Source organism: Myodes glareolus, chromosome 2 (assembly GCF_982192425.1).
Source record: "Myodes glareolus chromosome 2, mMyoGla1.1, whole genome shotgun sequence".
Lineage (NCBI taxonomy): Eukaryota > Metazoa > Chordata > Mammalia > Rodentia > Cricetidae > Myodes > Myodes glareolus.
This window is the reverse complement of record NC_142027.1, coordinates 34,790,205-34,814,086: the sequence shown is the minus strand read 5'-3', so window position 1 is coordinate 34,814,086 and position 23,882 is coordinate 34,790,205. Positions and strand designations below refer to the sequence as shown.

The window sequence follows — 23,882 nt, the reverse complement described above, 5'->3', positions numbered from 1 at the left end:
ATAGACTTGATAACTGAGTATAGTAACTGTTTCAACATGTATGTACATCAAAATATTTTAATGCATACAATATATTTGGATGTGTTTATCAATTATATTTTAAAAAGCCATACAAAATGAAACTTGATGTCCGGTTTGTTTGGCGGGGAAGGCCTCTGCTAATTGACTGTATCAGAAACTAAATGGCTATAGTAGTAAACAGAGATTTACATTTTTCTAAATGTCCTCTTTCATCAACTTCCTATTTTACCTATCAGGTGGAATTCTGACATGTTCACATATCTGTTTTATACTTAATGTAATCTCATTTTCTTGCAATGCCCCTGAGATTTTCCTGAGCCACTCTGAATTCGTGATGGGAAAGATGTTGAAAGAAGTAAATTAGCAAATAGGTTATAGGCTGTATTAGTCACACTAGGGCCTACTTAGCTTAGCAATGCTACTAAACTCCATGCTTTAGTCATATTTAAGCACTTGCTATAGGTGACTTTAATGATGTCCCTCTGAATGAAATACATTTTAAAACTACCGCAAATATTAGTCCACAAGTCTAATGGCACTGGTTGCTGGGAGTCTTAACTGAATTATTGTTCAAATGTTCCTCAGGTTGTTTATGTCTGTTTTCTCTTCCATTATCATTTCCTCTTGAAGTTAAGGTACAATTTTTAATTATAATGCACTCCTAATCCAAGGAAATAAAAAAAGCAAAGAATTTGTATTGTATTAACAGCACTGTTCTAGTACAGCATTCTTTTCACATATTGTTCTCCTAGGCCTTTTTAGAGAAGAACAGGTTGTCCTTAAGTCATTTCTCATGATTGCCAGGGTTTCACTTTCTGCACTCAGTTTATTGCAGGTCAGGAACATTTATGAATGCTTCATGTGTATGTTTGTTCTTCATTATTTTCCACTCTCATCATTTTTAGGTCTTCAACATCAGGACAAGAGCAAAGAATCAGCTTGGTACTGAATCATGGTATTAGCAAGTCATATTGCAACCTGAATCCAAGGGCCACTGGGAAAAGATGCCATTGGGATTTCCTATCCAGCAATGGGACACAGGAAAAATGGATGGAGAAGAGAACGTAGAAGGCCATTGTCTTTAGATTTGAACTGTTTCTGGAGAAAACAGAGTGGGTCCTAGTCATTGAAGAGAAGCATTTTGTCTGTTTTCCCTCATCTGAGCCTTTGTCAGCTGTGCAACGTCTCATTTTACACGCCTTTACCAGAACCTGCATCAGTTTTTGTTTTCTCTTTTTTCTGTTTGAACTAGTCAACTTGTCAGAAGATGAGCCAACAGATGAAATGCTCATTCCTTCAGGAAAACCATTTTGTATCTTTCTCTTCTATTTTTGTAGAAATACAGAAACTTTGGTTTAGCATGAAGGGGATATTTTTGAGGGATGTATTTTTTTTTAATATTGTAACAATTGGTGAGTTCTGTTTAAAGAACTTGCTCTCAGAAAAGCACTGGTCAAAACATGTTGAAGTGCAGCTCTTTAAAATGTCGGGAATACTCTGTGTCTGTGCTTCCAAGGGTACCTCAAGGGTTTCAGCTTTTCTCAGCAGTGGCGCTATCATAGACAAACTAGTGAAGCATTGGGTTTATATTGAATCTCAGTGAAGGTTTAATTCCATTATAGTTCCCTTAGTTTGCAGTTATATACGTGCAGTTTGAAAGGGCACTTTCTTTTAAAGGGTCACAGATTATAGCATATTTTATTACTTTTATTTTCCCAGAGAAATGAACAAAAAGTCATTCTCTCTATAGTCCATCCAATCTTAATAATTAGGAAAAGAGCTTATGCACACTTTCATTCAATACAGGAAAAACAATGCATTTAGCAATAATTCCTGTGGATACCAGTGACTAACTTTCCTGACTTCTAACCATTCATTCATGGCAATTTTGAACGTCCTACTTTGAATGAGTTTATTTCCCGTAGTGAATTCAAATGAGTAGCTTCAGGAAAGGAGGAAGACACGTGACACAGCACTGACTTTTCCTCTCCATTGTAAACTGACAAGTAATGTATTTGATATGTAATGATTTAATTCAAGCATGTTGCAAGATTTTAATTTTCTTTTAAGTGCAATTAGCTTTGAAAAGTTGCAGAAAAATTAGAGTAGCAATGAATTTAACTTAATACTTCAATTGCAGAAACTGAGTTAAAAATTGAAAGTTTGAGAAATGAAACTCACATGGGCCACACATAAAAAAAAAAAAAGCGAAGTTGGGATTATTAACCTTAAGAGAAGATCAAGCCAAGATTACGATTATGAAGGAAACGGTAACTGGCAAATCTAAGAGACAGTCTCTTGTTCCTTTCAGTTGCTCCCAGCCGTTGGTTATATAGGAACTGAGTGTGGTACAGATGTTTGTATTTGATAATTTTCTCATCTCTCTCAACACACACAAAACTGAATGTTGAGAAACGTGCTACTTTCTGTTTTTAATTGTGTACATCGTGGGTGTGAATACTTTACACATTAACGACACAACAAGTGGTTCAGCAGAATCCTCACAACTCCTTTCCTAACATTTTCCTTGGCTGTATCATATGCATTAGTTTCTCCTCCTGCTGGATTTGCATTATAATCCCATATCATTGCTGTATCCACATTCTACACCATTTCTTCATCTTGGTTTTCTTTAACACAGTCTTTGCATCCCCCCCCTCACCATGGAGTCTAGACTTACGGTAGCTTCCACTTGATGATATATAATTTAAATATCCAGACAGTGGCCTCATTAAATTCTGTTCCTTTTTGTCTGGACTTTGATTAAAGAAAAAACTGATTTTATTTGTTATCTGCACAAATATGTGGATCACAGAGTTGAATGCATCTGTCAAATTCATTTTGGCTTGAGTCGTCCTGAGTTAAGAGAGATTCACTGGCTGTTGTCTCATCTGGTCTTGGAACATACTGACTTACATTGCAGCCCCTTAGAACGGTGCCACACTTGAACTCAGTGAGCTTCTTTCATTGAATTTTCCTAGTTAAGGTGAGGTTAAGAGGGCCAACTCTTTGCTTCTTTCTTTCTTTATCATCAAATTGGATGGAAAGAGAAAGCAGATAATTTAGTGATTTTGCTCTTATCCTCTCTGAACTGTGGGCAAAAGATTATTTGTCTCGAGGCTTAAGGAAAGTGGAAAAATCTGAATCTTCTGCATGCAACAAAGACGTGTGCTCGCCCTCCATTAGAGAGCAGCAGGGGTATGAGCGGCACACTGTCACCGAAGAAATGCATCAAATCTAGTGAAAGGAGAGGGAACGTGTCTAGTTGTCCAGCATCACTCAATGTTTTGACATTACTCTAACAACCAGCTCTATTAAAGGGAGTTATAACATAGCAAAATAAATAATCTGAATTCATTCGCATGTAAAATGCTATTATATTATACTCTGAGTATGGATTTTTTCACTTCAAAGTATGGCTGCTTTGTTGAAAGGTGAGTACCACCTGCCCCTCTGACTTCATTAAACCCACTCTACCTTTGACTGTTTTACAACTTAATTTTCTTTCAGTCTATCTGAAAACCTGTAAACATGACACTGGAAAATTTTATTATTCTATATAGAATCTATTATTTCACTAATGGACTATCTAATCTAAGAAACATCATAATGTTGACTATATGGGTCCACACAGGATATGTGATCTTTTTTTGTGAATTTGTAAAGGGACTCTAAAGTTTAGAGTCTAAAATTTTTATGAACAAAGACAGATTTTTTTAACTTTTCCAACTTTTCTCATATCTATTTCTTTTTAAGATTTGCATTATATTACCTCCACAAAGTAGTAATATTGCCCAAAAATTAGTGAATTGCAAAAATATTGAAGAATACATTTCCTGAATTTATACCATTAAAAATGTTTTATAGGATGCCTATATGAGTCCCTTGTTTTTGTCCATTTCCAAGCTTACCGAAAATGGAAAAGGAAGTATCTTTAAGCTCACTGCGTGACTAAAGGTTGTAACTGTAATTTCAAGTGACAGAGACTATCGTTAGAAATTGCAGTCTGTCCCTTATGAAAAGCATCCTGTGTGAAATAATATTTGCTGAATTAGCTGGTGGGAGTGGCAGTAAGTGATGGACAAGAGAAGGACACATGTTACTGTTTCGGCTGAGAAGAGAGTAGGCGAGCAGGAGGAGTTAGTGTAAACTTGTTCTTCACCGAAGTCTGACTTAGCCATGGCTTATTGTGTGATTTGGAACGTCATTTATTTACCTCCTGATGAAACTGGGACAATGCTACCTAATAAAGAAGGCTGGGAAAGTTTGAAAACATACAGATGTGCCTGACTTATAGTTCAAATAACTGACAGCCTCCACAAATGAGCATCGGTTCAACAAGTTGGTTTTTAAGTTGAACCCTTAAATATCCTTTTTTTCCCTTCATGTTGCATATTCATTCTTCAGAAGTCAAGTAAACCAGTGGCTGCTTTTCTCTAAGGAGTCATGCATGGCAAAGAGAACCTTTTACTCTTCTTACAGGAGAAAAAAAATTGCTGACTTCTTAATTAACTCTGAATTTTTAATACGGTGTTTTAAAAGGAAAGTTAATTAAACATTTAGTGGTTGTGGGCTGAGTCTAAGTCATATTCATTCACAACTCTATACATTGCTGTCTCTGAAATGAGGAGGACAGTGCCTTTTGCCTTCAAGCTGCCTAACTTGTATTTGTCAGGTATGCATCGTGTTTCCTTGGAACCCGATTACGAATGTTCCCTTTCAATTTTCCTCCCCCCCACCCCTTGTTTTTACTTGCCTTGGAGGGAAAGTTGCACAATATGGTGGAAAAAAATTGCTCGCATGGAAAGGGAGGGGGAAGCACCCCTTTTACGATCTCAGTCAGCCGATTTACTCTATTCGAGGGAAAAAAATGAACTAACGTTATTGGAAGCAGATGTTGACACTGTGTCGGTTATTGAGGATGGGAAGAGTTGACTCAGTCGTTGCAGTTACAAAGGGGTATTGACGGCAGTCAGGGACTCTGTGATGGATCACCTTCCCATCTGTGGGAGGAGAGCAGAAGCTGCATGGAACCAAAAATGAAGTCACTCTGTGATTCTTACGTGCAAGAGACACCAAAGATTAAGCTTGTTTGGTGTCTTTTTTTTTTAACCCTTCCCTGCAGAATGCATAATGAACATCTTTCAGACAATATTAAGACTAGCGAGACAAAACAAAATCTCCTTAAAAATCTGCAGTTTGAGGCATCTTTTCAATCCACCATTACAAGGTGAAAACTTTGATTAAAATGATTTCAGAAGGAATAGGCTAACGTGTGTCAGCAACTAGCTGAACACGCATATACAAGCCATGAAAGGATGACTTTTGTAATTGGGGAATGAAGGGAGTCAGCAACAGAACCTTGGTTTCAATAGCTTCCCAATGCTAATCACCATGGTCACATGGTCCTAGAACTAGGTCACAGATCCAACTTGTAGAATATCGCATAGTAGTTTTCCTCTTCGTGCTTCTTAACTATAAGAATTCTTAAACTATAAAATTAGTGCTAGTTAGATGTCTTAACTTTTAAATTTTTGCTATGAGCTTTTATTTGCTTGAAACATTTTGTGATGTGAAGTGATTAATCAAGGGAATATTCTTGAAGTTTTGACCAGTTTATATTGATCCAGTGATATTTTCTAAATCTGCCTTTTAAACCGCAGGGAATTCTAATAGACTTAAATGTAATTTACCAATTCAGTTACGTTGCGAAAGGCAACAGGGACATCTCCTCTTCTGGAAAGGGGCACACCATCACCAAGAAGTTTCTTTTAGAATTATTTCTGACTACTAAATTGTAGACTACGACTAGTTCCTTTTGAATATAAAATTCTTAATGAGGTTTTCTTCTCTTTGGCCTAAGATGTGAACTTTTCTCTCTATACTGATAGAAGTAGATTTATTTTATTGTTCTATGCTGTGGCGAGAGCCAAGGTACTAATTTTTACACACTTGGTTTAATGTGTAGGAGATGTATACTTGTGGACATTCTATTTGATTTATGAACACTATTCCATATAGGTACTTTTCAAAATGTACAACATAGGGAAATCTTCATGTGAGTTCTTTGTATCATTTAAAATGCATATATTTAAAGGGAAACATGGATTCCTTTTGTTTTCATCATGTATACCTAGGTAAGGTGAAATACTTTTGTAAAGAAAAAGATACACAATATGATAAACTTTATATTTATCACTTGATAACGTAGACTGAAAACTGATAATAGAACTTCATATCTTACAGCATTGGCATACAGTGAGATTCCAGGTTTGTTCTGAGAGAAATCACGCCACCTTGATTTCTTATTTCCAGAAAAGGAAGCCAAACAATCTTGGCAATGCTGTCATTGTTAACTAATGAATAATGTATAATTCTTAAAACTTTTGACTTTATTATTGTAAAATCATATGATTTTTCGCTGTTATTCTTCAAATGCAGGACTCCTATCTGTGTCACTGATATAAAATCATGGAAGTCTTTGTAAGAAAAACGGATGACATTTTCTTGAATTTGCTTAATAAATAATTTAATGTGACTTTAATGATTGAGCCTGCACTTCTGGTAAATAAACCTGTTGCCTCTGTGTTTTCAAAACATGTAGATATCGTTCAAAAAATGCATCTTAGATTTTGTAAACTATGAGGTTACTTTCCAGTGCCATGACATTTATTTGTTACAGTTTGGAGTGGATTATGAAACACATGTTTATAATGGAAGAGCAAGTGAAATGAATTAATGACATAACAGCAGGAGTCTTGAGAAGTTTTTCAGTATGATGCTTCTAAGGTATTTGTTTGACCCTTTGGGAAACATGTTTCCACATTTGTCAGCATAGAACTTTCTGTAAGCAATATCAAATCAACAACAACCGCAAAACTCTTCAACAGTTGACTGACATGGAAGAAGTGGCCCTGGAGAAGAAGTTTCCAAGGGTTTGTATTGTGAAGGAAGTTATTCATGCTCAGTGCATAGTCCCTCTTTTTTTCTTATTAATTGTTCTTTAATATGAAAATACACATTTGGAAAGCAATCTTAAATAAGAATATCCTCCAGCAACGCAGGTCAAATCATTTGGCATAGTTAGACTAGGGTAGTATAAAAGGGATTTACGGCTGCTCAAAAACATAACTAAAAATAATAATGACTTAAGACAACACAAACAGACTGTTTTACAGTTCTGCACCTGCTGGGCTTCTAATCTAGTGCAGGTTTTGTCTTGGGCTACAAAGCACAGACTACAGCCTGTTCCCATACTCCGAGAGGACATCTGTACATCTGCTTTCTGTATCTGTAGTCCTTCCGCCCCGGGCCCTTCTTCCTTACTCAAAACCAGTCCCCCTCACCTGGTGCTACTCGCGCATTCTCTTCTACCTCCTCCCTGCAAGGTAAGGTCCCGTTGTGGTTGCAAATTAGTTCTCCTGGCAGAATTCAGACGAGTGTTTATTATTTCGTAGCCCCTATGTCTGCATGAGATAAATGTTCTCAAATTTGGGAGAAAGAATGTCAATATATCTTAGTCTACCACTATTATTATTGTTTTCAGTGCGTTTCTTAAAATCAGTTTGCAACCAGGGAGGACTTACTACTTCATGAGAAATTAGCAGAGCATAATCTTGGCTTCAGTGTTTGTGAGCGATGTTGTCTTCCCTTTAGATAATAGGATAATGCCAAGGACATTTCTGCTGTTTCTTCAAATGTTTCATGTCGTTTTGGGGACATACTGTGGAGCTGGAGAATCCAAGACGTCACAACTAGAGCTCAAAGGAGTGGAAAACAGTCCTAGAGTGTGTGCAGTTTCTTACTGAAGTGTTTTCTCTGAGAACAACCAATAACAATTTAGTTATTTTGCTTCGGGGCGGGTCTTAGGCCCATCCTGTGAAGTGCCAATTCCCCAAGCCTATCACTTGACTAAACAGTGACGGATAATCATTTTGACATGGCGAAGTCTTACCACTTCTGTCTAGAGAGAATGATTCCATCTGCTATCAGTTAAGCAGTGGAAAACTATTTTAGAAAAGCATGCGTGGTTTGATAGTTTTAATGAGCAAAGTAGAAATCCACACTTTGGAATGCGGCTGATCAATAAATGAGCTGCAAGTCTGTTGGAAACAACAGTCAAACACGAGTGCTCTACTTTCATACCAAGTTTGGCTGTGGCTGAATGAAGGACACCAGCATTGATCCTTGCCTTGCCCTTGTACGAGCCGCTATTTACAGAGAGCCAAATATAGCAACAGAGGATTTAATATGCTGCCAAAAAATACAAAATCTGTTCCCCTTTAAGCACGATACTTTATCCTTTTCTTGTGTATCTTACGAAAAGCAAAATACAGCTTTAAACTGCTCCATTTCTTCTGTTGAAAGTTCCCTAGCCTTTTCTGAATGAGTTATGTGATTATGTGTGGTTTTGTGGTGTTTTACATTTCCAAAAGAAATCAGTTACATGAGAAGTCCATGTAGTACTGGGTTTTCTTACAAAAACCAAAACACTTTTAATGATGGATGTGTTAATGAATTTGACCGTAGTAATTATTATTTGATGTATGTATCAAACTATCCTGTATACATTGAATATATACAATTTTTACTTTGTCAATTAGTAAAGTTGGATAAAAGAACTTACACATCACAGATAAAGATAATAGCAATTAAGAAACTTCAATTTTGACAGTTTAGGAAAGCCAAGAATTACTCAATAATGTTAATATATATTTTGCTTTGTACAGAATTTTAATCTGAAAAAAGAATGTTTCAACTAATTATTTTCTCCATTTCTTTGGTCTTAGGTTCTATGTCATTTCATTTCTAAGTATGAGGTGATAAGTAGATTAATCCAGATCTCTCTACGATGTGGCTGATGACAGTGAGTCTCTAGCTTACATGCTCACACATGCACAGACACACACACAGAAGTGCATACAGTGTGTGTGTGCGTGTGCCTGTGTGTGTGTGTGTGAGTGTGCCTCTGTGTGTGTGTGTGTGCATGTATGATTTTGAACACAGCTTTGCAAACTTCACTAAACAAATAGCTTTCTACAATGACAGATTTACCAGACATCTCAGTGGGGGATTTTAAACAAACACAAGCCTGTTTGGAAATACTTGGTGTGTGTAAATATGCAAAATATGTTGAGCAGTGCAGCCTATGTTCAACAGCTGCAGGGTGTACTCCCTCATCCTTAAGAAGAATATTGTGGTGGTAATGGCATTCATTTTCCCATCTTGGCTTTGCCCCTCCCCCATGAATCTTCTGACAGCACAAACCTAACACCCTCTTCTGCTTACATGTTAGATCCCTGGATTCCCACTGGGAAAGGTGGGTGGTGCCTTGAAGGAATGTTTTTGAGTTTAGCGATGTTGTAAGGGCTGCACTTTGGAGAACTTGCTTGGACTTGCTTTGACACCAACCTCACACAGAACCCAGACACTCCTCAGGCCAGATTCCATTAAGGCTTGTCATAGCACAGGGTGGGTGAGAAAGTCCTGTTGTGAGTGGCCTTCCGGCAGTGATGGTCCAAACTTTCGATCACAGAAGAGCCATTTTATGTGTGTCATCACTTTGTGTAACATCAGACACTAAACTGATTGTGAAAGTAAACATGTGCCTGCCTCTGAGAACCCAAAGAGCAGGGGGCAGGGTGGGGGGGAACCTCAGAGGAGCTGTAAAATGTGAGTCTGTTATTAAAGTATTTTGTTGAAAGATAGTGGAGGAAAGGGCTAAGACTATGAAGAGGGACAAGTTAGACCCTAGAAGCAGAGTCCACGGCAACATGCTGCTATCACAATACTGTATTTCCTCAGTTTAGACGTCATCGAAAATCGATGGAAAGAAAACTAAGTAGTTTTGGGGAAAAAAATTGCTGAGAAATACAAAGAGAAGAGAACTAAAAAAATAAAATAAGATAACCCCAAGCTTGTCTATAATAATGAGAGACCTACTTGAAACTAAGGAATCTTCACAAATAGCCCTATGAAGATTGATATTGAATTTTAACGAAATAAAATGGAGATTTGAATTTAGACAATGTTACATATTTAGAAGTTGTGTATTCTTCATTAATTTTCTTAGCTGCTAATGCAGTCACCTGGAAAATGAATATATTAAGGGTCATTATTTGGAGAATTATAAAGTTTAAAAAAGAAAAAAAAGTCCGTGGTTCAGTGTGCTGCTTTTCTCTCTTTCCTGAACGGGGCTTAAGCCTTATGGAAATCTTCAGTTAAGTCATTGCCAGGGCATTCAAGGGCAAGTGACAAAGTCACGGCTCAACCTAGATGGGATCCAATGCGAACCTCCAGAGCATCATACTGCTTCCCCTGGTTTCTTCCAACATCACATCTGAACGTCTTTGCTCTCAGAGACATTAAAAAAAACGGAATGGCAAGTTAGGATGTATTAATAGAAGGCTCTAAAACACAACCCAGGAACAAGATGCTTTGGGAGAAAGGGCAATCTGACTTTTGTGAGCCACTTAGATTTCTAATAGACTTCGGGATTGCAGAACATTCTTTACAATATGGGGATGCAGAACCAATTCTTTCAACATCCTGGTTTGAAAGTTTAGGGTTGTTTTTCTTACAGGATCAACCTCAAATAGTATTAAAAAACAATGGGTTAGAAAAAAATACAACTTATTTTTGTTGAAGTTTTATTTTTTTATTTGAAATTGTCAATCTCTAATCTCTTTAATTGATGAATAAAATCACATCAATTAAAAATAACAAAATTAGGGACTAGAGAGACAGCCTAGCAGTTAGAAGCATTTGCTGCTATGCGGAGGAGGGATTTCCTCCTTGACATTGGTATGGTAGCTCACAACTGTTACTCTAGTTCCAGGGATTCAACACCGACTTCCAGCTTCCCCTGGCACCAAACAAGCACACATTTACACAGACAAATCACTCATACACAAAGTTAAATCTTTTAAAAACTCATTTTTATTCTGATTTCTATACTAAAAAATACTTTTAAAGAACTCTCTTTTCACACTCTGAATACACACTACAGTAAGATGATGTACTAAAAGAATTAAGAAGTATACAGTAATCTGATTCCAGTTTGTCAAAAAGCATAGAGGGTGTGAAATAACTTGGTTTCAATAGGGTCTTTTACATGCTAATTGTTCGCTGTGGGAAAAGGTGCACTTTCTCATCATTTAGAATGAAAAGGCAACACCTACATTACAGACTGAATATGTGAATTTAATAGGACAATGCATAAAGTTGGCCCAACAGTGGACTTATTATGAAGCATAAGCTTTGTTAGGCATACCCAAATGGGGACTTTACAAAGCCCCATTGAGTCTTCAAGAGCACTTCCCAAAGCCTGTTCCCCAGTTCCCATTTTAAGCAATGAAACTGAAGAGTAGAGATTTTAAATAACTTGTGTAATGCAGAGTTAGCACTGAGTAATTCCGCAGGCTAAATCATTTCTATGGTTCTTGCTTCTCCATTATATCATGCTGTCTCGCCACTTGCCAAGCTAAATCTGGATGCTTTCCATTTGTCCTCAAGTGTCCTCAGAAGCTGTTCATATACTAGGATGTAGGTTATTGTATTAGACGTGGATATGGTTGGACAATGGCCACTGTTGCCTCAATTCTAAGCTACACATAGCTACAAAAGTGACGTTTCTTTAGCACCATCCTTCCTATGCCATAAGGTTGATGGAGTCCTCTACTTTTTCAAAATATGTGATAAAACATGTCAGAGAAGAGAGAATGAAAACATTCTAAAATGTACATAGGATAAGGTAAATACAATATTCTTAAATGGAGATAGGCTAAATGTATGCAGATTAATTTTTTTAAAAGTGTGCAATACATATAACATGAATATTCATTCATCCCAAGGCCTGGAAGGTACTTGGAGAAACAAAGAGCCTTGAAGCCTTGCCCTTGATAGCTCACAGTGAATATGCCCTTAGCCAAGCCACTTATACACATTCCTCCTATGAAAAAGCAATTTGTGACCTCATTTTAGAAGCACAAATACTGCAATATGAATGAAACAAGAGTGATTAGCATGACCCCAGGGCAAAAATAACACACCAGTACCTGAAGTATTGAATGTTTGTAGAAATAAGGCAGAGAGTGACACAACAGGAACCCAAAATTCTCTTTAGGACTTGGTGAACTTGAGCAGAGTTGGGCTTCCCTCCCCGACCCAATATACACACACAGGAATTCCCATTTCAGAAGCATCGGTTTGTAGCTTTGCATCTTTATGTTTCCTATCTGATGTGGTATATTCAGCTGAAAATTTGCATAAGACAACCCAATTGCATTGTGAATAAATTTTTTAGGGGTTCACTTGGAAGGAAGGAGACAGAAGAAAAAGCTGTAATGTTTTAAAAGGAATTTACATAGACAAGGAGAAAACTTGTAGATGTGACACTGGATAAAGAATATGAGGGCAAATATCTTAAAGCTAAGCAGAGGGAGGCATGGGTTTTCTTCTGGGTGAAATGTCCTGCCTTTGTTTTGGATGTAAAACATGATATAAGGTGTTTGCGACTAGGTGTGACTATGAGCAAGGACAGTTATAGCCTGCTTCAAGTAATAATGTCTTTTGATACTGAAGTAGAGCAGAGAGAATGAGCTCTGGGTTATCTGAAGAAAAGTTTCTGACCTAGTTGTTTTGCTAATGACGTGTGTACTTCTGGAAAAAGTTACCAAACGTCCTTGCTGTATTTCCTCATGCTCATCAAACTGGGAGAGTCAAAGTAGACCATCTAAGGTTCTTCCCTTTGGAGAGTTCAATGATCACATGTCTATTGCCTTTGATATACAATCAAAGTCTAGATAGACCCCAGAGTTTTTCCTGGAACAAGAATAACTTGGAAAGAATAGTCTAACTGGAATAAAAAAAATTGATAACTTCTTTACATGCTAATAGGAGTCCAGGCTACAACAGTTCAATAATGACATTGTACAGAGTGGAACAAAGAAAAATTCCAAACAATCTCTGCAACAAATGCCATTGGTATTTATGTAATCTGAAAAGGGAAAAAATGAGAAGTAAGAGAGACATGATTCCCTTAGGGATTTGACATCCTGGAATTTGTATTTTTAACACAACTTATCCTGCAAGGAGCCAATATGCAAACCTGTGTGTAATTTAGAAGTTTTTCTCATCCCATGTGTCCCACATGCTGGTTTGAATTACTGAGGATGGAAAATAGAAATGGGGAGAATAAAAAACATTTACAGCATTCCTATTACTAATTATGTACAGCACAGTAGACAGCTACGGTTATGTCACTAAAGACACATCAGTGCATCCAGCCTCATCTCCCACTTCAAATCTCATGGTCTCCTGCTCATCAGGACTATAAAATTATTGCAATGATCCAAAAGTATTTGTCACGTCCTTAAGATGCCATATAATGTCCTAAAAAAAAGTTAATAGCTATGACCACTGTACCCTAAAGGAATCATTAATCAACTTGGTCTGGCTGTTCCATGTATTTGAATCTCCATCACATTCTCATTTATCAATAAATTTTACCAATTATCCACATTTGACTTCCTCCACTTTTTATAAGTTGATGGCCATGTCCCCTTAAGTTCTTGTCCGCCATCCTATTATATACTTAATCTGGTTTAATGTGTTTGTCGTGTACATATAACCCATTCAGTTTGATGTTCTCTTTGCTGAGCGAGGGAGGTGACCCAGTGTGGTCAAAGAATTCTGATCTGAAGTAGAGAAAAGAATGTTGGATCAGTTACTTGGCTATGCAAAACACAGCCACATCACCTGTTCTTTGCATACTTAGGGGCTATTTGCTCAGAGTGAATCCTTTTCAAATGCTGAAAAGATATATGCAGTATCGAAGGTACCTGCACTCTTAGCACTGATAGGAAACTAGAGGCTAGTTCCAGGAGATGCGGACAAATGATGATACTTTTTCTCCTGCTTTGCTTTGAATCCCATATATGGTAGGAGCTGAGGCTGGGTTCCACAGTTCAAAGGCCTCTGTTCTAATCTTCTCTCAGACAGCAATACTCCCAATTTCTACCTGACACCCAGGATTTAGGCTCCCAGGAAACTGCTTCTTGGTTTTGCTCCTCACATAGCAGGATTGTTCTCAGATCATTCCTCTCTGGTTGGCTTTACTGACATCTTAGATTTTCTGTCAATATTTCTTTGATTCGCATCACTGTTAGAAACAAAAGTAAAGCTGACTGTGCTGTGGTGGTGCACTCCTTTAATCTCACACTTGGGAAGCAGAGGCAGGCAGATCTCTGAGTTTGAGACCACCCTGTCTACAGAGCAAGTTCCAGGGTAACCAGGATGACACAAAGAAACCCTGCCTTGAAAAATCAAAATCAAAACAAAACAAAACAAAAAAACAAACGAAAAAAGAAAGAAAAGAGAAACTCAGAGTGTATTTGTTTATAAGGTTCTAGTGTACAGACATAATTTTTGTTCCTAAGACATTGTCCCAGGGTAGAAAATTTCAAGAAAGGATTTGTAACCTAAAGTTGTCTCCATGTCACACCATGAGAGAATGTATGCTTACAAGAAGAAAGAGGGAATGTTAGTAATCCATGGCATACGGTAGCATACAGCTACCTTAGCTATCCAGGGTCAAGAAAGCTCAGTATTCTGCTCTACTCTGTTGATACAACAGTGACAATGGTTATAAATTGCTAGAGTTTGGAAAAGCTTTCGCTGTGGCAAGAAAAGACTTCAGAGATGAAAAGAAATCAAATCAAGGCTTCTAACTCTCAGTTCCAATCACAGATAAAATATTGGTGAACTTCATGACAATGATAAGTGGTTTTTAAGATGTACTGTAGTTATTATGGGTATGTGCAATCAAAGGACACCTCAAACCTAAAATCTTTTGGTAAAGTTTAGAAAATTTTTAAGAAAAATATTTAGATATCTGTTACATTTATTCTGTTAATGTTAGAAGACTAGTAATATAACACTGACTCATTTAGATGTAGAAACACCTGAGGGCAGGCAATGATTCATTGCAATGAATACTTGCAAGTAAAGATGTATGGACTAAAGGGTAGACTGTGACTCACTGTGTCACACTACACTACAGCTTCCACGATGAGATTTTCTTTTTTCTTTTAAACTTTATCTTGTTTTATCTTTGTTGGGGGAGACTGCAAGGGCAGAAGGAGGATACGAAGGAACAAGGAAATGAGGAGGACTGAGATGCATGATGTGAAATCCACAAAGAATCAATAAAAAAAGTTAAATTAGGGGAAAACACTTGAGCAATACTTAATTCTTATAAGGAACTGAATCTTAAAACTAATTCTTAAAATTCATCTTCCAATATAAAACCCCTTCCTTTTGGAGTGTCTGTTCCTTCTATGTCTACTTCTAAATCACATTTCCTTACCTCTATAGACCTAAAACTCAAGTAACATTCCAGCAGCATCATAGGAGGTAACCAGCTACCTTGAGAGAAGACAGCATATATCCCCCAAGGATTGTAGGAGCTCACATATATATGGTTGAACTTAGAGATCCCCTATACAGATGGTTCTTAAATATCTTAGACTAATAAGTTTTTAGACTTTCAAGACTATATTTAGTCTAAAAAATTTTAAATATAAACGGATATAAAGTCAGACTGATTTTGTTTCTGTTGACAGTAGTAGTACATTTTCTAAGTGGATCAGCTGGAAATGGCCTTAACAGCTTGCTTCATTGACTGACCAAAGCACTGGTTCCAAGAGCTGTGTGGTTAATGAGGTTAAGATGCTAGAGTTTCCCTCTAATTATTTAGAAGAAAAAATACAACAGGCTTAGAAATTTGGCAGTGTAAGGAAAGCAATGTTATATACAACTTGCTTGCTTTCCCTCTCAATCTGTGGCAGAGTCATTCCCATTCATGGTGCATTGATAAATGCTTTACGTGAAAACTACCAGCCTTCTAAAAAAATTGTTGTTTACTAGAAGTCTGGTGATGCTGATGAGAATTGCCATCTTCAAGATACCTTATGCAGTTTTGTTTTTTTGTTTGTTGTTTTTGTTTTTCCAGGTATGGTTTCTTTGTGTAGCTCTGGCCTTCCTGGAACACACTATGTAGACCAGGCTAGCATCAAACTCACAGCAGTCCAGTTGCCTCTGCCTACTGCCTGGCTCCTTTATGCAGTTTTAACATGAATTTTGGGGTCAAGAGTGATAGAGGTCAGTTAAAAGATAAGAATGACTCAATTCCTGTAACTGGAAGTAAACAATGTTGTCATGCAGTATATTTTAACCTAGAGAGATCTAGGCCATCGATAGTGAATTATTGAGTCTTAACATAACTTAATCTGTGGATTTGAAACTTCATATCATGGTCTCCTGCCCAATTTATCTAGCCAAGTAAGAGCATCCTTTAGATTTTTTTTTTGACTGAAGTGGACATTAGGTGCTATTGAAGAATTTCTGCAACATTGCCATGTGTCCTGATTGTAACTGTCTCTCCAAGCATACCCGGAGGGAACTATGACCATTTGGCTTCTGATTATACACCAGAGAAATGAGGGTGGCGGCTTACTGTAACATTATTCTGGGGACTTGAAGCACTGTTATAAGTTACTAAGACTTTTGGAAAATGACTGATGAATACAATTCTGTGCAAAGCCTCCCTCAAATTGTGTCCATGGGTTCCACGGAGGCAAGCTTTGGTAATTTTTTCTGTGTCAGAAACCTCACCTTCATCATCATATTAAGGCCATGTGTTAGATCTTGGGTATGCCATTCTTGGTTAAACAATGAATCAAAATCAGAATATCTCAGCTTATCTGAAACTATGAATGGATATTTTTCTCTCTAAGCATTAAGTGATATAGAGATAGAAATTCATTTATTCTCCATAAATGCCCCACAAGAAGGCAGTAAGAGGACATAGGAAATGATTATGGCTTACTTTTGACTTTTACAGTTATTCCAACTTTAAGTCCAAATCCAGATATGTCTCCTGAATAAAACAAAACAAGGCATCTTTGAGCTAAGTACACAGCTGTTTATTAGGAAAAATAATTCACTCTTCACTGCAATCATTTGAAAGGATAAATAAACAGTTCATTTTCCATCTTTGTATACATTAGAATACTGTGGATTGAAGCACATTCTAAAAGGTATGGGTATGCATATGTCTTAGAGTTCTTTCATCTTTCCTGTGCTGCATTAGGCCAGAGGTTTTAGAGTCTTCATCTGGGCATTCTGTAGCACTTTCCCCATTCATGAGTGTTCATGATGATTGAATTTGGTAAATTGGGTGTAACAAGAACAGGTAACATTGCTTAATTTCTTTTTGTTGAGTTTTTTTAAAAGTTATTTTATTAAATTATAAAAGTTTCCATTTACGCCCCTCTTCCCAACACCCTCCCACACCCCCCACTCCCTCTCCTCCTCCCTCTTCATCCCTAAGGGCAGTCAGGGTTTCCTGCCCTGTGGGAAGTTCAAGTTCCTCCCCCCTCCCTCCAGGTCCAGGAAGGTGAGTATCCAGACAGACTGGATCCCAAAAATCCAGTATATGCAGAGGAAACAAGTCCCAGTGTCATTGTCAATGGCTTTTCAGAAAGACTCCAGGCCAGCCACATTCAGAGAATCCGGCCACATTCAGAGAATCTGGTTGGATCGCTTCCTCGTTCAGTTGCAGTCCAACTGGCCTTGGTAAACTCTCATTAGATCCGTCCCCTTGTATCAGTGGGTGATAGCATCCCTCGCAGTCCTTATTTCCTTTTTCATTTTCTTCGTCCTTCTGCTCCTCATTTGGACCTTGGGGGGCTCAGTCCGGTGCTCCAATGTGGGTCTCCGTCTGTATCGCCATCCATCGCCAGATGAAGGATCTATGGTGATAAGCAAAATATTCATCAGTATGGTTATGGGCCAAGGCCAGTTAAGGCACCCTCTCCTCTGTCCAGAGAACAATCTGGGGATCTCTCTTTGGACCTGGGATCCCATATATAATCAAGTCTCCTGTAAACCCTAAAATGACTCCCTTAGTTGAAATATATTCTTCCCTGATCCCATATTCATCCTTCCTCCATCCCCCCACCCCATCCCGGTCAACCGAGCTTTCCCCATTCCTCCCCTACTCCCTTCTCTCTAACCCTCTCCCCTTCCAACAACCCTCCCAACCCACCCCCCATGCACCCAAGGTTACCTGGGACTCTTGACTATTTCCTACCTCCTGGCATATAGCTAAATAATCTTCATCAGGTTCATCTTCTTATTTAGCTTCTCTAGGATCACGAATAATAGGCTCAAAGTCCTTTAATTATGGTTAGAATCCACTTATGAGTGAATACATACCGTGTTCCTCTTTTTGGGTCTGGCTTACCTCACTCAGTAAAGCGTTTTCTATTTCCATCCATTTTCATGCAAAATTCAAGATGTCATTGTTTTTTACCGCTGAGTAAAACTCTAATGTGTATATGTTCCACACCTTTTTTAACCATTCTTCTATTGAGGGGCACCTAGGCTGTTTCCAGGTTCTGGCTATTACAAATAGTGCTGCTATGAACATAGGTGAACAAATGCTTTTGTAGTATGTTAGGGAATCTCTAGGGTATATTCCCAAGAGTGGAATTGCTGGGTCCTGAGGAAGGTTGACTCCCAGTTTCCTGAGAAACCGCCACACTGATTTCCACTGTGGCTGCACAAGTTTGCATTCCCACCAACAATGGATGAGAGTTCCCCTCTCTCCACATCCTCTCCAGCATAGGCTATCGTTGGTGTTTTTGACATTAGCTATTCTGACAGGTGAAAGATGATATCTCAAAGTGGTTTTGATTTGCATTTCCCTGATCGCTAAGGAGGTTGAGCACGACCTTAAGTGTCTTCTGGCCATTCGAAGTTCATCTGTTGTGAATTCTCTGTTCAGTTCAGTACCCCATTTTTTAATTGGGTTAATTAGAGTTTTAGTGTCTAGTTTCTTGAGTTCTTTGTATATTTTGGAGATCAGACCTTTGTCTGATGAGGGGTTGGTGAAGATCTTCTCCCAGTCAGAAGGCAGCCTTTTTGTCTTACTGACAGTGTCCTTTGCTTTACAGAAGCTTCTAAGTTTCAGTAGATCCCATTTATTCATTGTTTATCTTATTGTCTGTGCTACTGGGGTCCTACTTAGGAAGAGGCCTCCTGTACCTATATCTTGTAGATTACTTCCCACTTTCTCTTCTATCAGGTTCAAGGTGGATGGATTAATGTTGATGTCTTTAATCCATTTGGACCTGAGTTTTGTGCATGGTAATAGATATGGATCTACTTTCATCCTTCTACAGGTTGACATCCAGTTATGCCAGCACCATTTGTTAAAGATGCTTTCCTTCTTTCATTGTATACCTTTAGCTCCCTTGTCAAAAATTAGGTGCTCATAGGTTTGTGGGTTAATATCCGGGTCTTCTATTCGATTCCAAAGGTCGATTTCTCTGTTCTTATGCCAATACCAAGCTGTTTTCAATACTGTAGCTCTGTAATAGAGTTTGAAGTCAGGGATGGTAATGCCTCCAGAAGTTCCTTTATTGTATAAGATTGTTTTGGCTATCCTGGGTTTTTTGTTTTGCCATATAAACTTGATTATTGTTTTCTCAAGGTCTGTGAAGAAGTTTGATGGGATTTTGATGGGGATTGCATTGAATCTATAGATTGCTTTTGGTAGAATTGCCATTTTTACTATGTTGATTCTCCCAATCCAAGAGCAGGAGACGTCTTTCCATTTTTTAGTATCCTCCTCAGTTTCTTTCTTCAAAGACTTAAAGTTCTTGTCAAATAGGTCTTTCACTTCCTTGGTTAGAGTTACCCCAAGATATTTTATGCTATTTGTGGCTATCGTGAAAGGTGATGTTTCTCTGATTTCCCTCTCTGCTTCTTTATCCTTTGTGTATAGGAGGGCCACTGATTTTTTGGAGTTGATCTTGTATGCTGCCACGTTACTAAAGGTGTTTATCAGCTGTAGGAGTTCTTTGGTAGAGTTTTTGGGGTCACTTATGTACACTATCATATTGTCAGCAAATAACGAAAGTTTAACTTCATCCTTTCCAATACGAATCCCCTTGATCTCCTTATGTTGTCTTATTGCTATTGCTAGAACTTCAAACACTATATTGAAGAGGTGTGGAGAGAGTGGACAGCCTTGTCGTGTTCCTGATTTTAGTGGAAAGGCTTTGAGTTTCTCTCCATTCAATTTGATGTTTGCTGTCGGCTTGCTGTATATTGCTTTTATTATATTTAGGTATGATCCTTGTATCCCCAGTCTCTCCAACACCTTTATCATAAATGGGTGTTGAATTTTGTCAAATGCTTTTTCAGCATCCAATGAAATGATCATATGTTTTTTTTCTATCAGTTTATTTATATGATGGATGACATTGATAGATTTGCATATGTTGAACCAGCCCTGCATCTCTGGGATGAAGCCTACTTGATCATAATGGATAATTTTTCTAATGTGTTCCTGGATTCGGTTTTCCAGGATTTTATTGAGAATTTTCGCATCGATGTTCATGAGTGAGATTGGCCTGTAATTCTCTTTCTTCGTTGTGTCTTTGTGTGGTTTTGGTATTAGGGTAACTGTAGCTTCATAAAAGGAGTTTGGCAATGACTCTTCTGTTTCTATATTGTGGAATAAATTAAGGAGTATAGGTATTAGCTCTTCCTGAAAGTTCTGGTAGAATTCTGCATTGAAACCGTCTGGTCCTGGGCTTATTTTGGTAGGGAGATTTCTGATAACAGCTTCTAATTCTTCATGACTAACAGGTCTATTTAGATTGTTCACCTGGTCTTGGTTCAACTTTGGTATATGGTACTTATCTAAAAAAATGTCCATTTCTTTTACATTTTCCAACTTTGTGGCATATAAACTTTCGTAGTAAGATCTAATGATTCTCTGAATTTCCTCTATGTCTGTGGTTATGTCCCCCTTTTCATTTCTGATCCTGTTAATTTGCATGTTCTCTCTCTGCCGTTTGATGAGTTTGGATAGGGGTTTGTCAATCTTGTTGATTTTCTCCAAGAACCAGCTTTTTGACTCATTGATTCTTTGGATTGTTTTCTCTGTTTCTATTTTGTTGATTTCAGCCCTCAGTTTGATTATTTTCAGTCTTCTACTCCTCCTGGGTGAATCAGCTTCTTTTTTTTCTTGAGTTTTCAAGTGTGCTGTTAAGTCTCCCATGTGTGCTTTCTCGGTTTTCTTTATTTGGGCACCTATTGCTATGAACTTTCCTCTTAGCACTACTTTCATAGTGTCCCATAGGTTTGAGTATGTTGTGTCTTTGTTTTCACTAAATTCAAGGAAGACTTTAATTTCTTTCTTAATTTCTTCCTTGACCCAGGGGTGATTTAGTAGTTGACTGTTCAACTTCCATGAGTTTGTTGACTTCCTGGGGGTAGCATTGTTGTTGAATTCTAATTTTAATTCATGGTGATCTGACAAGACACAGGTGGTAACTAATATTTTTTTTGTATCTGTGGAAGTTTGCTTTGTTACCGAGCATGTGGTCAGTCTTCGAGAAGGTTCCATGAACTGCAGAGAAGAAGGTATATTCTTTCCTATTTGGGTGGAGTCTTCTATAGATGTCTGTTAAGTCCATTTGATTCAATACCTCCAATAAATCTCTTAATTCTCTGTTTGGTTTCTGTCTGATTGACCTGTCCATTGGTGAGAGTGGAGTGTTGAAGTCTCCTACTATTAGCATGTGTGGTTTGATGACTGCCTTGAGTTCTAGAAGAGTTTCTTTTAAATATGTGGGTGCCTTTATATTAGGGGCATAGATATTCAGGATTGAGACTTCTTCCTGATGAGTTGTTCCTGTTATGAGTATGAAATGTCCATCTCCATCTCTTCTGATTGATTTTAGTTTGAAGTCGATTTTGTTAGATATTAGAATGGCCACACCCGCTTGTTTCTTAGGTCCATTTGCTTGGAAAACCTTTTCCCTACCATTTACTCTGAGTAGGTGTCTGTCTTTGTGGTTGAGGTGTGTTTCTTGTAAACAACAGAATGTTGGATCCTGTTTTCGTATCCAATCTCTAAGTCTGTGCCTCTTTATAGGTGAATTGAGTCCATTGATATTAAGAGATATTAATGACCAGTGGTTGTTGACTCCGGTCATTTTTTTTTGGGGGGGGGTAGTAGAGTGTATGTGTTTTCCTTCTTTGGGTTGTGCTAGTGAAGGGTCTCTAGATGTCTGAGTTATTGTAGGCAGTGTTGGCAATGTTGGGTTCCTTGGGATATAATTTTCCTTCTAATATTCTCTGTAAGGCTGGATTAGTAGTTACGTATTGTTTAAATTTGTTTTTATCCTGGAATATTTTGTTTTCTCCGTTGATAGTGAATGAAAGCTTGGCTGGGTATAGTAGTCTGGGCTTGCATCCATGGTCTCTTAGTTTCTGCAGTACCTCTATCCAGGACCTTCTGGCTTTCATGGTTTCCATAGAGAAGTCTGGTGTAAGTCTGAAAGGTTTACCTTTATAGGTTACTTGACCTTTTTCCTTTGCAGCTCTTAATATCCTTTCTTTAATCTGAATGCTTTGTGTTTTGATTATTATATGGCGAGGGGATTTTTTTCTGATCCAGTCTATTCGGTGTTCTGTATGCTTCTTGCACCTTCATAGGAATATCACTCTTCAGGATGGGAAAGTTTTCTTCTATAATTTTGTTGAATATATTTTCTGTACCTTTGATCTGCAATTCTTCTCCTTCTTCTACCCCTATTATTCTTAGATTTGGTTTTTTTATTATGTCCCATAATTCCTGAATGTTTTGTGATGAGAATTTGTTGGATTTGCTGTTTCCTTTGGTCAGAGCGTTTATTTTCTCTATGGTGTCTTCATAATCTGAGATTCGTTCTTCTATCTCTTGTATTCTATTGGTTATGCTTGTTCCTGAAGTCTCTGTTTGTTTACCTAGATTTTCCATATCCAGCCGGGCCTCGGTTTGTGTTTTCTTCACTGCCTCCATTTCAGTTTTCAATTCTTGAACTGATTCCATTACCTGTTTGATTGTTTTTTCTTGGTTTCCCAGGGTATCATTTACGAATTTACTCATTTCTTCAAACTTTTTGTTATATTTGTCTTCCATTTCTTTACTCATTTCTTCCATCTTTTTGTTATATTTCTCTTCTATTTCTTTAAGTGAGTTATTCATACCCTGTTTAAGAGACTCTATTGCTTTCATAATGACACTGTTTTTCACTTCTTCCAGAATAGGGTGTTCAAGTCCTTCTGTCATAAGATCCTGGGATCTGGTGTTTTCATGTTGTTTTTCAGATTGTTGGAGGAATTCTTGCCTTGGCGCCTGCCCATCTCTTCCTTGAGATGCTCTCCAATGACTCTTCCCTCCGCTGGGTCTTCTTCTACTGGATTAGTGCCCCTTGCTATCCAGGATTCACTTTGCCAGCAGCCTTAGTTTGCTGCAGGCAGCCTATTAGAACAAAGGGACTTCCGTTCCTTTGCACTCACCGCCTGTCCGGCCCATGGTGCCCACCCTGGCTGAGATGGAGGAATTTAAGCCCCGAAAAAGGGAGAGGGGAAGGGTAGAGGTTCCAGCCAGAAAGCTGGGATGGCGTAGCAGGAGAGAGGGTTTAGCTGGGGGAAGCTGCCCCTTTGGAGTAGCCAGGGAGATAAGGATGGCGGGAATATTGTGTGTTCCCTAACCGGACTTGTATGGTGGTCAGGAACAACACACTTACCCCTCCACAGGATCAGAGCCACTCGCTGGTCAGAAGTCTCCCTGCCTGCAGTCTTAGCTTGCTGCAGGCCGGCTATCAGAAAAAAGGGACTCCCGTCGCTTTGCACTCACCCGCCTGTCCGGCCCATGGTGCCCACCCTGGCTGAGATGGAGGAATTTAAGCCCCGAAAAAGGGAGAGGGGAAGGGTAGAGGTTCCAGGCAGAAAGC

The 23,882-nt window shown here is 38.2% G+C and overlaps 1 protein-coding gene across 3 annotated transcripts in view; it reads left to right on the top strand.

Annotated features, from left to right (window-relative positions):
- The window catches only part of Vgll3 (vestigial like family member 3), a 45,085-nt gene extending 38,520 nt beyond the window's left edge, over positions 1-6,565 (top strand). For all 3 annotated transcript variants that reach the window (XM_048422690.3, XM_048422689.3, XM_048422691.3), the window contains exon 4: positions 927-6,565. In XM_048422690.3, the coding sequence (XP_048278647.3) occupies positions 927-970 (44 nt within the window). In that variant the 3' untranslated portion in view covers positions 971-6,565. The remainder of the gene's footprint in view (positions 1-926) is intronic.
- Positions 6,566-23,882: the final 17,317 nt, after the last annotated feature.